Source organism: Columba livia, chromosome 12 (assembly GCF_036013475.1).
Source record: "Columba livia isolate bColLiv1 breed racing homer chromosome 12, bColLiv1.pat.W.v2, whole genome shotgun sequence".
In the NCBI taxonomy this organism is placed as follows: domain Eukaryota; kingdom Metazoa; phylum Chordata; class Aves; order Columbiformes; family Columbidae; genus Columba; species Columba livia.
Window position 1 is genome coordinate 14,694,868 of NC_088613.1, and position 14,653 is coordinate 14,709,520.

At 39.2% G+C, this 14,653-nt stretch overlaps 1 protein-coding gene across 2 annotated transcripts in view; it reads right to left on the bottom strand.

Annotated features, from left to right (window-relative positions):
• LOC102090085 (connector enhancer of kinase suppressor of ras 2) overlaps window positions 1-6,595 on the bottom strand; it is a 172,778-nt gene extending 166,183 nt beyond the window's left edge. Inside the window, exon 1 of one of the 2 annotated variants that reach the window (XM_021282310.2) lies at window positions 6,308-6,595. In XM_021282310.2, coding sequence (XP_021137985.2) covers window positions 6,308-6,374 — 67 coding nt within the window. In that variant the 5' untranslated portion in view covers window positions 6,375-6,595. The remainder of the gene's footprint in view (window positions 1-6,307) is intronic. The other variant, XM_065077873.1, reaches the window with a different exon arrangement.
• Window positions 6,596-14,653: the final 8,058 nt, after the last annotated feature.

Genomic DNA, 14,653 nt, shown 5'->3' on the forward strand with positions numbered 1-14,653 from the left:
TTTACTGGAAAACAATTGCTGGAGAATTCAAGTAGGAAAAACCAAACATTGCATTAGACTTGAATTCTTCGGAGTGCATCACTATAGAAGGTCAACAAGGATACTTGTTGGGAGCTGCTTGAGTATTAGGTAATCAGAAATAATTCCATTTTGATTCATCACTAGGGCTCTTCAAAAATACAACCTTATAATTTTTTTCTTTTCTCTGAATCCTATAATGATAACTCACGAAGCTCCATCTTTCCAACTCCTGTCATCCCTACAATGGCATCAGGAAACAGGGGAAAGTTTCATGTTTAGTAAAAAAAAAAACCTGAACTACAAAAGAAGCATTTAGAAGATATCTACAAAATCGTTCTGGAGGAGAGGATGAATGTATGTTATTGCTTAGCAATATTCTATACTACTATAGTTTATTAATTACAGTGCTTCATTTAATTAGTGTCACTAATTCCACCAGCAGAACCACAACCTCCATTGCTGTAAGCACGGCAGGACAGCTGTTCTCAGAGACAATGGCATTAAAAGGACAAGTTCTTTCCTTTTTAGCTTTTAAACCTTTGTAGGTGCTAAAATAATTTTGAAAAACACCTCAGGACAAACTGTAACACACTTTTTACTTTCCTGGCATATGCAAGCATTGCAATATTTATTGTGCCTCCTGCGTTTTCTTCTTTCATTACAAATAGAAATGCAAGACATTAAACCCGTCAGAAAGAGATGTATGGAAATTTCATTAGGTAGGAATATTTCTTTACTCAAGCACATGAAGCGTCTGAGCCACAGTGCACATTTAAGAGACTTGTAAAAGCAATTCTGAAGTGTTACACCCAATGTTATGGTACATGTGTTGGTGTCGTTCCTGCCAAAGCAAGGAAAAATTTAGGCTCCAGATTTAGTAGGGCAAGAAAGCATTGCCAGGATTATGTCTAGGAAGAAACCATGGAATTATATTTTTGCAAGGCAGGATCCACTATCTTTGCAGTTTCTTGACATTCAGTGACTCATTTAATGTGATCTGAAAGTGTCACCCACAGGATCCAATTTATTCTGAATTCTGCTGCCTAATATGATGCATTGTGGAATAACAGAGATTTGGAGAATTCTCTCCTTTGGAGAAATCTCTTCTGAATTTACATAGCCACACTGTTCTCCCCATAATGGTAGAATCTGAAGAAAGTTGGGGATTTTGCATAATGTGTCTTAAGAACATATAGAAAGGTTACAAGACACAGCAATGCATGACAATTTTGTCTGGCTGCCTATACTAAGGTTCAAGACAATAAAATAAATTTCTTTACATAATGACCTGGAAGATTAGTTACACTGGATAAATGTGACTTGAGAGACATTCATTCAGCTCAGATTTCTCTCTGCAAGCAGAATCACATTTATTTAAAAGGTTTGAATGTATCTGCTTTATAGATAGGGAAATTTTAGAATAGATCCCTAAGTCTCCAGATAATAAATATAGACCATTAAATTTCTAAATTTTGCTGAAATCTTTTATGGAGACAGTGCTAATCCAGTTGGTTTTTGGAAGATACATAGACCAGTTTCTAACTGGTCCTCAGAAAGGTCCTAGTAACAACGAGGTAATAGTGATGGGGATGCAGAAATACCTCAGCCAAATAATTTCCATAGAATACTACAGCTGGACTCGAGATATGGATGTCTTTGTACAATACCCTACTCAGCTTGTGGGTCAGCTGGTCTTGGCACTAACTACGGCTGCGTGTTTACTGGGAAGGCTGAAAATGGAGTCATAGACTCAGCAAAGTGTTTTGTTGTCTATCAGGCTGCCAGTGGTACACAGGTTGACTTAAAAGTGATGATAGTTAAAGCCTTGAAGGTACCAGGTCTTAGTTACCCTGCCAGTCTTCTGAGCTCTGTCTGGTATCTTAACCTCTTGGGTTGAAAAGAATGGGCCTTTTGTAAAACGTTAGTAAAGACAGAATGGGTATATATGTGCAGTAAATGGTTTGTTTCAGTTTTGGAATTGGTCAGAGTAGAAGGAAAACGTTGAAAGCTTTACTTTAGAACTGCCTGAAAATTCAATGTTAATTCTGAGGCCATCTGGCCCTCAGTTCTCTTCAAAACCTATTTGTCTTCAGAACGAACTGAAAAGATGTTATAAAACCTGCATTTTTCTAAATAAGATATGACCTGGTTTATCTACTCAGGCTTCAAATCGTATCTTGTGAAGTCAAGTTCCTGCATTATGGGATTCTAAGGTCACGAAGGGGGATCAAGAAAGCTAAGTATCATCCAGCTCAGTGCCTATAATGCTGCTTTTGCAGTAGATCATAACATTTAGCTGTGTCTCCAGTATACTCTAAGATTTTATACATTATGTTCCATAAATGGAGGAGACTCCCTGGTTACGACATAGTGCTACAGAACAGGTAGTGATCTAATGAAAAGCAAAAGAAGCCGGAGAAGGGGTTTGCCGGCGCCCTGCGTGACATGAATGCTAACAAGTCCACTCACGTCATCAGCTTCCCCGCTCTCATCTCCCCCTCCCTCCTTTCCTTTCTCTTCTATGAGCCAGCTTGAAATCAGGGAATTACATGCTAAGGAAAACCCTTCAGCTAAATATATAATTATTCTGCACAGGATCAGTGCAGCACAGTTAATCAGTTTACCAACTGAATTAATTATTATTTTTTCATGTCTGCATCTCCTGTTGAGAGTGGCGAAATTCTAGATTTAAAGGGGAAAAACCGAGTTGCGGTTGTGAAATGAGTACCTGAAGCTGAGCATTTATTACGAGGGAAACCTCCACTGCAGGCTGTTTTGGCAAGCAAACCTCACCGTCAGTCCCCAAGACTTTGAATAACTGACTCCATGTGGAGTTATTATTTACAGGTACTTAAGAAATAACTGCCTTCTTATTTGAATTTTCAGCTGTTTATTAACATCCCATTATCTGAAAGTCACAGCTCTGTTCCATTTCATTGTGTTTCATTTCATTTCCTTGGATTGTTTTGAAAAGTTAGTATTTATTTGTAACAAGGTGTCACTCCACTGTAAACGAGTTTACATTTTAAATGACCTACTTGCAAACTGCTTCACTTAGGAAGTACAAAATCTTAAATGCTGCTATTTGTGAAAGTACAGAGAACACCTTTTAGATTCTACTTAAAATGAACACATAAGCTATCATGCTTTTATCAATTCTAAGTGCAAATAAGAGCCAGGAGTCATCATACTGCCCTTCTGCCACCCAAAATTCCACAAATTCTTTACAGGATTACCTTCCATAGTGCACGCATATTAGAATAGATGGCCTTTGGCTTCTGAGCGCTCCCTCTGACGAGTTGTTTGCAACTGCAAAGCGTCACCGAGTTTCACAGTAAATTCGAGATTCCTGGGCCAAAACACATTCCAGGTCTCCAGGTGGAAGTGTTACACACAGAAATATTGAAGTGCAGTTTGTCACTTACTTGTGTTAGTATGTTAAAATGAATCAAGGGGAAAACTGAGCAGGTTTGAAAACTACTCTGATTATTGATGTGCTTGCAAGCTTTATGAGTACCATTTGTTTTCCAGCAGTGCCACAATGGAATTGGAGCAAGGCAAAGTTCTTTCTCTTGAAGTGCCTTTTGGGTTCATAGCACATATCCCCAGGAAAACATCTAAGTTATGTAAGAAATGGGCACATACCAGGAGAAATGCTTACTCATTTTCTGAAGTGAAAACCATTTAGAGAAATCTACTTTATTTTCAATTGGGGGAAAAAAAAAAAAAAAAAAAAAAGAAAAAGAAAAAAGAATAGTGACTAAAAACTCTTGTTAGAAATATCTTCACAATTGATGTTTTTTGCTCCTCTGAAAACTTTTTTTTAACCACAGTGCCTTCTGGTGCATGTTTGCTAAACTTTACCAAAAATTTTTGTATAAAGACAATTTCTTTAATACACAGGTATCTAGAGTCTTAACTTCTAGATCCTCTATAAGCCTCAAGAATCGATTTCTGAAGACCTGCGTGGCCTTTTCAGGTTGTCCACGCCATTAGGTGCACTTCCCAAGCTGAATTCTGGTTGAATGTGTTCCCAAGAGAGAGGATCATTTATTGACATGTTGCTTTCTATAGCAAAGGTGATATTCCACATTCATAGCACAGCAATATTTCTAAAATGTCTTTATTATACCTTTTAACGCTGTCAAAGTAGTGTACCCTTCAGTATAGCAGATCTACATAAAAGCTACCTTATCACTGGAGTATTACCAGCCATGCAGACCTTCAGCCCCTCTAATGCATTAAGAGCTACTTAGCAGAATGACTATAACTAACAGAGCTGACATAGAGAATATACGTAAATGACAGGTAAACAGTGGGAACAACTGGGCATTTCTTTGTAAAGTAAGGGATTCACAAGTAGTTTTAAAGTAATTCTGCAATGCTTCTATTTGTGTACATCAGGTCTTTTCTTTGGCTACAACTGAAATATACCTTTAGGAAGGTAAACACTGGGATAAAAAAGAAGGGGTTTGTAATATTAGCATGGTAAAGATCATCAAATAAGCAGTTTTGCTGTTTGTGGATCTGTAGCACTCTTGTTACCAAGGAAAATACCAATCTTGTGAATACTTCAGTGTCCATTGCACTGTCCCTATTTCTGCTGAAGCCCAGGGGCACACGGCTCGCAACGCCCTCCCCGAGCCGTCCCTATGGATGCAGCCTGTAGTCCTTGTACAGAAATTTAACTGACAGGCAACTACACATGTTTGAACCTTTTATTTGTATGACCATCTTGCTTCCCATGCTATGCAATACACATGTTATGGATTAATGTTAACCAAGATGTAATTAGTCTACATCGAAAAGGATAAAAAAGTAGCAGGAAGCATTTTTAAATTTAGCAACAAGTATTATACACAGTTTGACATTTAATTTACATTATAATTCAAGTCATAAGCTAAAATAGCATAATGATCTGTCCACTTTTTAAATCTTAACATACTGAAAATAAAGGTGTGAATCAGAAAACTCTCCTCTGCACATGAATTAGGAATTGATTTCAAGTAATGACATTGGAGTGTGGGAATCAATCCCGTATCTAATGGTTTTGGGATCCATCCTGATGACCTGCTTAAGACCTTCCAATTAAGCTGAGTTCACAAACACCTGACAAACAAACTACGCACATTTCCTTAGATACCATTAGCTTCATAATAGAGTGTGCTTGTAAAAGAACAGTTTGCTCATAATTGTAATGTGTCTGGTGAGCACCTCACCAGCCCAATTTCAGTTAAGTATGAAGACATACTTCAGCAAAATGAAATTAAGCCGTTCTCTTATTAATCATAATACTTTGAAAGCTTTAAGGATATTATAGTGGGCATCCAATTCAGCCCTCCAGTAAGTTCAGTAACCACATTACAAAAATCATTTCCATGAGTAAGGTACAAACACAATTTGCATGTCTTCTCCTTATATAATGGAGATCCCTTCTAGCAGAAATTATTTGTCTGTAAGACAGACAGCTCATCAGTAGCAATGTATAACAACAGTAATGCATCCGACTGTGGAAATACATTTTTCCCCACTCCGGAGAGATTTGTCATCACTTATCATCACGAACAATTCTTCACCCTCCCATCCAACCCAGTCTGTTTGCAGCACAGCCAAGCATCGTAAGGCAAAACATGTCACAGCTCATGGCTGTGTTGTAAAACTGCGAATGTGCATGGAAATCATCATTCTGCCAAGTTATCGGGAAAAGAGTTTCCCCAGCAAAGCCGTGCTCAGCCCCGGTGCCAGTGAGGGACGGGGACGGGTTCAGGGACACAGATGCGCTGGACACAACGGCGGCACGAGCAAGAGCGGCTGGGAAGCCTGAACAAATCAGGACATGACACTAAAGGAGCAGAATCCCCCAGTCCAGCCACCGGCACCTCACGCTGCTTGTGGTACCCTAAACTACACACAAGTGCTGCACAGCCACTGCATCAGATCACCTGATATGAGCAAAACACAGCTAATCAGGGCAAATTTAAAGCAACCAAACATAATAACGTTACACTGTCTAATGCATAAAGGAGCCATGAGACACAAACACTTTATGCCTGCATTTACCAACAAATGCATTTGATCCCTACTCAGTTCTCGGCAAAAATCCCAGCAACATGCTGCACAGCTTAAACAGCTTCTCTCCTCAGCTGTGTCTTTAAAAACTACTGTGCAAACAGCATACAGATTATTAAAACTGAATAAACTCTTCCCAAAACAAAGAATACAGGAGCAGATATGTAAATTGCAAGGAACCAAAGTACAGACAATACATGCCAATAAATGACCATACCTTTCATCCAATCCACTACTTGCTTGGGCGTCCACTTGCTAATAGGTTCCATAACGAGAGCCATCATCGGATCACTTTATCATTCACACCAAAATCAGAAAAAGGAGAGGAAAAAAAAAATGTATCAGAGCATAGCTGGGCTAAGAGAGCTGTAGGATTTTACAGTGCAGTCCAAAGAGAAGATGATGCTTTGTCCCTCCAGGTTTCTCCCGCACTGATTCAGTAATGTATAAAATTACACTGCTTGATCAGCGCTGGCACCTCCCCCACTGCACACAGCCTGCAACACCCTGGAGCACAGACCGGGAAATGGTGCAGTACGGACAGACTGACTTACCACAGCCTCTGCCCGCTGATCTACTTATTAGACTGGCACAAGAATAAATTATATTACACAGAAAGCAATCCGATCTGGCGCTATTCCAGACACCGAGTTTTAAGGAGCTTTATTCCGACAAGCTCTGGGATCTTCATCAGGGAAAATATCGGTACTGTAAGTTGATAGCAGATTGTCTTGGCTTCAGTGTGAATATGCTGACTGTCACTCAGTTCAAAGAGAAGACAGAAATATCAGAATAACACTTGGCATCTGGCAAAATGCTGAGCATCTCCATCTTTACAATACAAAATGTTGCTGGAGTCTTATACTATGTAATCATGTAATTCAGAATGTCACAGAAGAAAAAGTCTTACCCAAGAAAATAACTGTTGGAAGAAAACTCTTTTTTCTGGCCACATTCAGAGTCAATATATTTCCTCCTATGGGCTGTTTATTTTATAACGAAAGAATGGCAGCGCCGAAGAGTCAATTTTTACTACTACAGCACTTTAATATAGAAAAGTATAGCAAGTCTTTTGATTCAAAGCACTGGGACCATTAGTCAATCTCTCCCTCTCATTAGGGAGAACAAAAATGTTCTAAATATTCCTAATACTGAAGTTTACTACTCTTCCGTAAGAGGAAGGTGAAACATTTTTATGAGATATGCCAAACAGTGTTTTTTGGACCTTTTTGTGACTCTTCGCACCTCATGCGGCACTAGTTCTGCATCATGGGGTTGAAGAGGCGCGTGTTTTCTGTTTGATCCATTGTGCAGCCCCGCTATTCTGTCTTAGGGGGAGAAACTGATTCCAGAAAAAAAAAAAAAAAAAGGACAGAAAAAAGCAGTTCTACCTTTCTTGTCAGTTATCTTTCACCTGTGCCTTTTCTTCCGCACTGCTCCGAGTTCCGCCAGCACATTGGGGTAAGCAGATGATGATATTGTTACCAGGTCTGCCTCACTAGGCCTGGGTTCATTTACCCAAGCTAAGATCAGTCCCCTCTTTCTCATAGGGGGAACATAAAACACAAATGGAATATTTATGCTATACCATTTCAGGGCTCTTCTTTAAGTCTATATAGATAAGGATGCCAACAGGCATCCTTTCCCTGCCCTACCTGAAACATCTCCAAAGAGATGTACCATTCTCAGCTCAGTCATGCACTCTATCCTTTTCTCATTTTATTTTGCTTTGGGAAGCAGTGTGATTAGTGTTCTATGATGTATGTTGAGTACTCAGTGCACAGATCTCCTTTCCAAAAGGATTCACATCAGTTCTCCTTCAAGAGGGTTGTTTCCAGCTGAACAGCATGTCAGCTCCCTCTATGAGTTTTGGGAGATGACTTTCAGCAGTTTTACTTCTGTCTAAATAGCTGTTTAAAAGAGACATAATAATGACAAAGATTTCAAATGCACAGTACTTCTCTTTTCAGGCAATAGTGGACGAGAACTGAGATATGCAGAGTAAATATTTCCATTAGCTATTGGAACCTGCACAAGCTGTTTGTTTTGGGGCTATGCTTTCTTAGAATTCTTTTTCACACAATTATCATCTCTCTTAAATTATTCTAAGTTCAATGTAGGCATGGAATAATTTGAGGTAAGTTATGCTGTGGATTAATTTAGTGTTTGGACACAATTACATGACATAATCTTCATTCCTGATTGTTTGGACTATTTCCCTAACTCGTGTAATTTGACAGACATTCTGTGAACGTCCTTTTGTCTCACATTTCCTACTCGTGCTTGACTGGCAGACTTTTTTTAATATATTTTGACATATTTTTGAAAGAGGATGAACCTGAATTCAAAGCCCATCAATGTCAGTGGGCATACTGCCATTCATTTTAATTGTCCTTACATGACAAAAGCTGCCCAAAACTATTATTTTGGAATCAGTACTTCCATTTTCAGAATGAGAACTTTTAAAAATTTTATCATGTCTTGTTACTGAGGCTCCTCACCAGAAAGATGGTTTACATTTTCATTAATTCATAGTTATTCACCACCATGGTGCTAGTACAGGCAGTAACTATAATTTAGCTGAAAGACCTTGATTGTTAGATAATCTCCTGTGTTTTTCTTTATTATTACTAGTCACAGTTCGTCTGTTTTTGGGGAATCTACAACCTTCTGAACAACTGCCTACTTTTTTTTTCCTTCTTCTTGGAATAAAATATTTAAAGTTGTTAAAAATGGTAACTCTCATTCTTGAGCAGATGATTTATTCAGCTTCATTATCCATCGCATAGATCGGTGCTCGTAGCCATAGTTTGTCACAAATAATTCTAAACCCAGAGCTTTAACTTATCTCATGAGTATGTGCCTTGTAGAGCTGCAGTTGATGTGCCTGGGTATTTCCTCTAGTTCTTGCTTTGTTCTTTTTCAAGAAAGATTAATTTCATACACACATGTCACAGCAACATGGGAAGCCTTGTCTAGATCAGAAAAGGAGCCTGTGATGGAGCACAGTAATGGGTACAGCTGAGTAACAGATAAGGCCAAATAGAGTCAAGATGTGTTCAGACTATTTCTATAACCACAGCTGAAGTCAGTTCATAGCCCTTTTTAATATAGGTTGTCCAATATTCCAGCTGAGGTAACGACTCTGAAAGGAGCAATCATGGAATAAGGCACCCGTTGCACTGAGCTATCATCCTTATTACTGATGCGGTTCTGAACAGAGCTGTGCTAGACTTATATCACCTCACTTGCAGTTATTGTCAGCTTTAGGTCATTCTAGTCAAATCAAGTTTGAAAAGTCACTAAACCAGGAACTTTCTTAAAAAATAAGCAAAACTGTGTAATCCCTAAAGCTATTCGATGTGTTTTTCTACCCATTTATTGCAAGGCTCCTGCCTAGATCTATCCCCCAATCTACCTGGCATTGCTTCCTAATACCAACATAAAAGAAACAATACATTCCCATGATTGTGTTTTTCTTCCAGGCTGAATACAGCAAATCAAGAGAAAAAAAAGATCAAGGAACATCTTTCTCACTATTATTCTATCTAGGTCATGTAAATGAGAAATACTTTCTGACTCAAGTCTACATAGGCATCAGAGCAAAGAAACAGAGAAAGGAAACAGACCTTTCACTATATGATGCAACGCTGTTCTCAAAGGCCTATATAAAATAATCTGGTGATTTCAGGGCATAATCACTGCTATCATCTGTGACAGCAAAGGCTGAAGGCTGAACAGACTCGTTGAAAGGTTTTGAGTCCCTCCTTCTTCACAGCAATAATGCTGCTAGTTCTTCAGCTTTTAAGCACTGCCTGGTATCTCTGGGATTACTAATTAAACCATCATTCTCTGTATTTTCATGGTCACCATGGGAGGCAGTTAAATGTTCTTGTGTATTTCATGGACAGCGATAACTTTGCAATTAATGATTATGGTCAAACCTGGTAACATAGTATACTAACACTTAGAGCAATCATATATTTCTTGCAGTTTGCATTTGGTAACAAGTACTCCCACATTCTTTGATGAAAAAATAAGTGTATGCAGTGGACCAAGTCCTTTACAAGTAGGTTCGTTGAAGAAAATCTTGACATTGCCATTTGAGAGCATTATGGAAAACATAAGCATGAAGTTTCAGGTTAAATAAGTAATGAATCCCCTGAAAAAGTGGTATCTAATGTTTTAACTCAGGACATTTATAATCTATATTACTAATGAAAATATAAGCAAAATCTCTAAGGAAATTACTGTTGAACTCTTGGTTGTCATTAAAGTTCTTTATCATGCAATATTCATGTCCTAAACAGCTGCTTTTTGTGGAAAAAAATCTTCTTGAAAAATTTGAATGTAGCTCAATTACTAGTTTTGATCAGTTCTATTCTAAGCTAGGTTCTGCCTGATGCTGCTTTCACACAATCTCTTCTTTGCATCTTGACTCTTGAGACTCTTGCATTTCAAAGATGGAGGGCAAGAAAACTGCCTGTGGTGAATTTGTATGAGAGCAATAAAGCTTGTGCGATGAGGAACAAAACTCCCAGCCTGCATTTGTGATAGGCACCAACAGACGTCCCTATTTAATTATAAACCTTCGTGTTACCTGAGTTTACAAGCTGAAGGGTTGGATTCTGGCTGTCCTCACATGGGGTCAGGAGAGCTGGAGGCCTCCTGTGCTTTGAGCAGCCCACATGAGGGCTGTGAGGGAAGGAGAAGACCATTGCCAGCTCCCAGCTAGCGTGACATAATAGATCCATCCTTCCGTTTTTTAGACAGGTTGAGTATACTTGGTGAGCATATCTTGTATCTTCTCCAACATACACCTCGAACACCATGTTCAGTTTTGGGCCCCTCATGCCAAGAAAGGCCTTGAGGTGCTGGAGCGAGCTGAGAGAAGGGAACGGAGCTGGTGAGGGTCTGGAGCACAAGTGTGATGGAGCGGCTGAGGGACCTGGGGGGTTCAGCTGGAGAACAGGAGCTGAGGGGAGACCTTCTGATCTCTGAACTGCCTGAAAGGAGCTTGGAGCCAGGGGGGGTCAGGCTCTGCTCCCGAGGAACAAGTGATAGAACAAGAGGAAACAGCCTCAAGTTGCACCAGAGGGGGTTTAGATTGGATATTTGGAAAAATTTCTTCCTGGAAAGGATTGTTGAGCACTGGAACAGGCTGCCTAAGGCAGTGACAGAGTCACCATCCCTGGTGGTGTTCAAAAGATGTGTAGCTTGGGTTCTTAGCGACAAGGTTTAGAGGTGGACTTGGCAGCACTGGCTAACATTTGAACTCAATGACCTTAATGGTCTTTTCCAACCAAAACAATTCCATGATATTATATGCACCAGCACGTGCAAGTGTGTTCACATTAGCCCTTATTCTCCTTCCTCCACGCACCTCGGCCCTGGCAGGGCGCTGCGGAGCCCCAGGGGCGGCCATTTCCCGCGGGCCGGGAGTTCCCCGTGCTGCGGCGCCACCTGCCGGCGCCGCTGGGCGCTGCGAGGAGGGAAGCGCCTCGGACGGGCAGCGCCTCAGGCGGGACCGCGCTCCGCGCCTTCGCGCCTCTGCTTTACAAAACAGCAGGTGCGCGCTTAATTTCTACTGCTGATGTTTGTTATTATTATTATTAGTAGTAGTAGTAGTAGTAATAATAATAATAATAAACATTTTGTAGTCAGTCTCTTGTTGTTGTTGTTCTTCCCCACAGAAATCCACTCATTCTCTGCCTTTCACTCAGAGGCGTTGCACTACTGTTCCGGCTTTTACATGGAGCTTCATTAAAAATGTATACATTTTTTCATGCTCCATTAGGTGATACAACTGTTTTATTAATGTGTGTTAGTGATAACATATAATATCTTACATTAATTTGGTATTAAAACACCCTTAACACATGGTTTGGAAATCAGGGCTAACATTGCAAAAATGCAATAAATATTCAGTTTTTCAGGATTATGGAGAAATTATTTCATAATCAATTGCTGAGAAATATGTCTTGACATTGCTGAGTGGTTTTGTGCACCACTTTTTTCTTAGTGTATTTTGGTGTTCACAGAAGCTCCTGTTCTGACATCTCTTGAGACCGATGTCCTCTATTTAGCCACAAAACACATACAGTATGGACAGAGGCAGCACTAATTTCATCTTATCTCACCATCAGTTTTATCATAATATCTTTTTTTTTTTCAGGTATGTTACAATTCCTCGATATCAACAGTGATTTCTATAAGATGCGTTCTCTGAATTACATATCTCTCGGAAAAAAAAAGATCACTTTTTGCAGCCATATTTGGAGTTTGAAATGTACCTCAGGTGTGTAAATTTCAAATGTATCTAAAACCATACCAAAAAAAATAACATAAAGAATATATTTCTTCTCTAATATAAATTCATTGACTTCTGTGAAGACACTGCAAAATCACAACAGGAATGCATTTTTTCCACAGAAGATGAACGAGGTGTTGCTTTCACTAGGACTGCAAATGTTTTTTTCTGAGCGTTTTTTCTGGGAAACAAGATTGTCTGGTTTTAGTCTGATTGCTAGTATCTCCAACATGTTTGCAGTCTTCCGAACAGCTCCAAATAAGAGGCACGCTCAAACATGAGAATCGCTGTGACAGTCTTCAAAGGATGGATACAAGAAGAAAGTACCTTGAAAAAGTGCCTGTCAGATATGCTTCTGCCATTCAAGGAACAGGATGCTTTGATACAGAGACTTGTACCACCAGAACCAGTCACAGCTTCCTCCTGCAGAAGAGTAAACGTCATGAGGATACAGATATTTGGGTAAGGCGTAACTTTTAGAGAGATAGGTAATACAGGTGTCTCACCTGCACAATTTATCTCTTCAGTTTGACATCATCAGGGTGGCAAACAGGGAAAAAGTGCAGAAAGATCCTTTGTTATCATTTTTCTGCACAGAATTCCTTTGAAAATAACTATGAAGTTCTGCTAAATTCAGAATTGACTGGATAGGGTAACTAAACTAAGGAGAAACAGGAAAATATGTTGCAGCAAGTCTATTTGAGTTTCACCTGCAGCTTGTTACATTCAGAGGGGATCCTGTTGCATTGGGCAGACAATTCTATGCTCAGAATGAACTCACCATCTTAATCTGGTTTTCCAAAATCATAGGGCTTATAGTATCAACAGTCACAGGGTCAACATGAGAATTTCTGAAGCCAAAACTGGACCATCTCTTTCCAAAATATGTTCCATCTTAGTAGAAATTGTCAGTGTGATGCCAAAATTATTACACATGGCTCAATGGCCTGTATTAAGTAGGTATTATATAGATCAGACTACATTTTCATAACTCCTCTTTTTGGCCCTAAACTATTTGCATTTATGAATTTAAAAATCTGAGTGGCTGTTTAGCATCTTTTCTCTCAGGACAACTAGATACTAGAATATTTATTACTACGATATGTTTCATTTCCTGCCAATCTATCCATATTTATTTGTATACAATTTAAATTATACTTGGCTTTCTTCTTCTTCTAGTAAATAAATGGCAAATATGTGTTTGATAAAAACAGAAAAAATGTTCAATACACTTCCTCTGCAAGAGTCATATAACCACTTTGAAGCAATAAACCATCTGCTTCTCACTACATTAGGTAAACCATATTACTTTGGAAAAAAGCAATAATAATGGGAAACTTGACAACAGTAATAAAACTTCCAAACTACTGATACCAGGTTCCCTTGTTATTCATTATTTGCTGGCTGGAAAGCAGACTTTGAAACAAAACTGCCCGTTGATTTTCCTCATCCGTTCAGAGAACTTGGTCTGTATATTCGGTTTAACATTTATTGTTTGAAGGAAGCAGTCCAGCAACATTGCAAATGGGAATATTTTGCCTTTGAGGGACACTCATTCACTCCGGTGGCAGAGGAGAGACAAGGCCAAGTTCATACAGGAGAGCACTGGTGTGGAATCCAGCCAATGATGTGGAGAAGTACTCCACTGAGAAAAGACATTTTATGATTCTGCACTTCATCGTTATCTTCTTCTCCATCATCCCATGGTAAAATTTGCCTTACAGAAATATTTGAAAGTGGGCTTAAATATTAAAAGAGTCGTTTTGCCTTGCAGAGATATCTGATGGGGTCACTCAGGACGTGCTGGCAAGGAGAATGTCAGATTCATAAAATTATAACAATGATTATTATGCCACCTTCATTTTTCTGTGTGATTTTCAGTCCAAGCTTGTCTTTCATATTGCCAAGTGGCTGGAGACAGGCAAAGCTTTTCTTGAAGGCATTCTCAAGATGGCTTTTTCTTTTTCTTAACATCTCTGCAAAGCCCTGCTATTATTAGGTCTTTGTAATGCCTTGGTTAAAACCTCAGAGATTATGCTCCTGCTTTATACTCCAACAGCTCCTTCATTCATGATGTTTAGTTAGACTAAATATTTGCTTGGAGGACTGGCTGTGCAGTGACTACAGAGATATTCCCCGCACGTGACTAGAGCCACATTTTCTGTTGCCTTAATATTGTGAACAGAAAAAGAGATATAATAACCTGAAAGCTGGAAAAAGAAAATTCATGTAGGCCAGTAATACCTGCCAAAC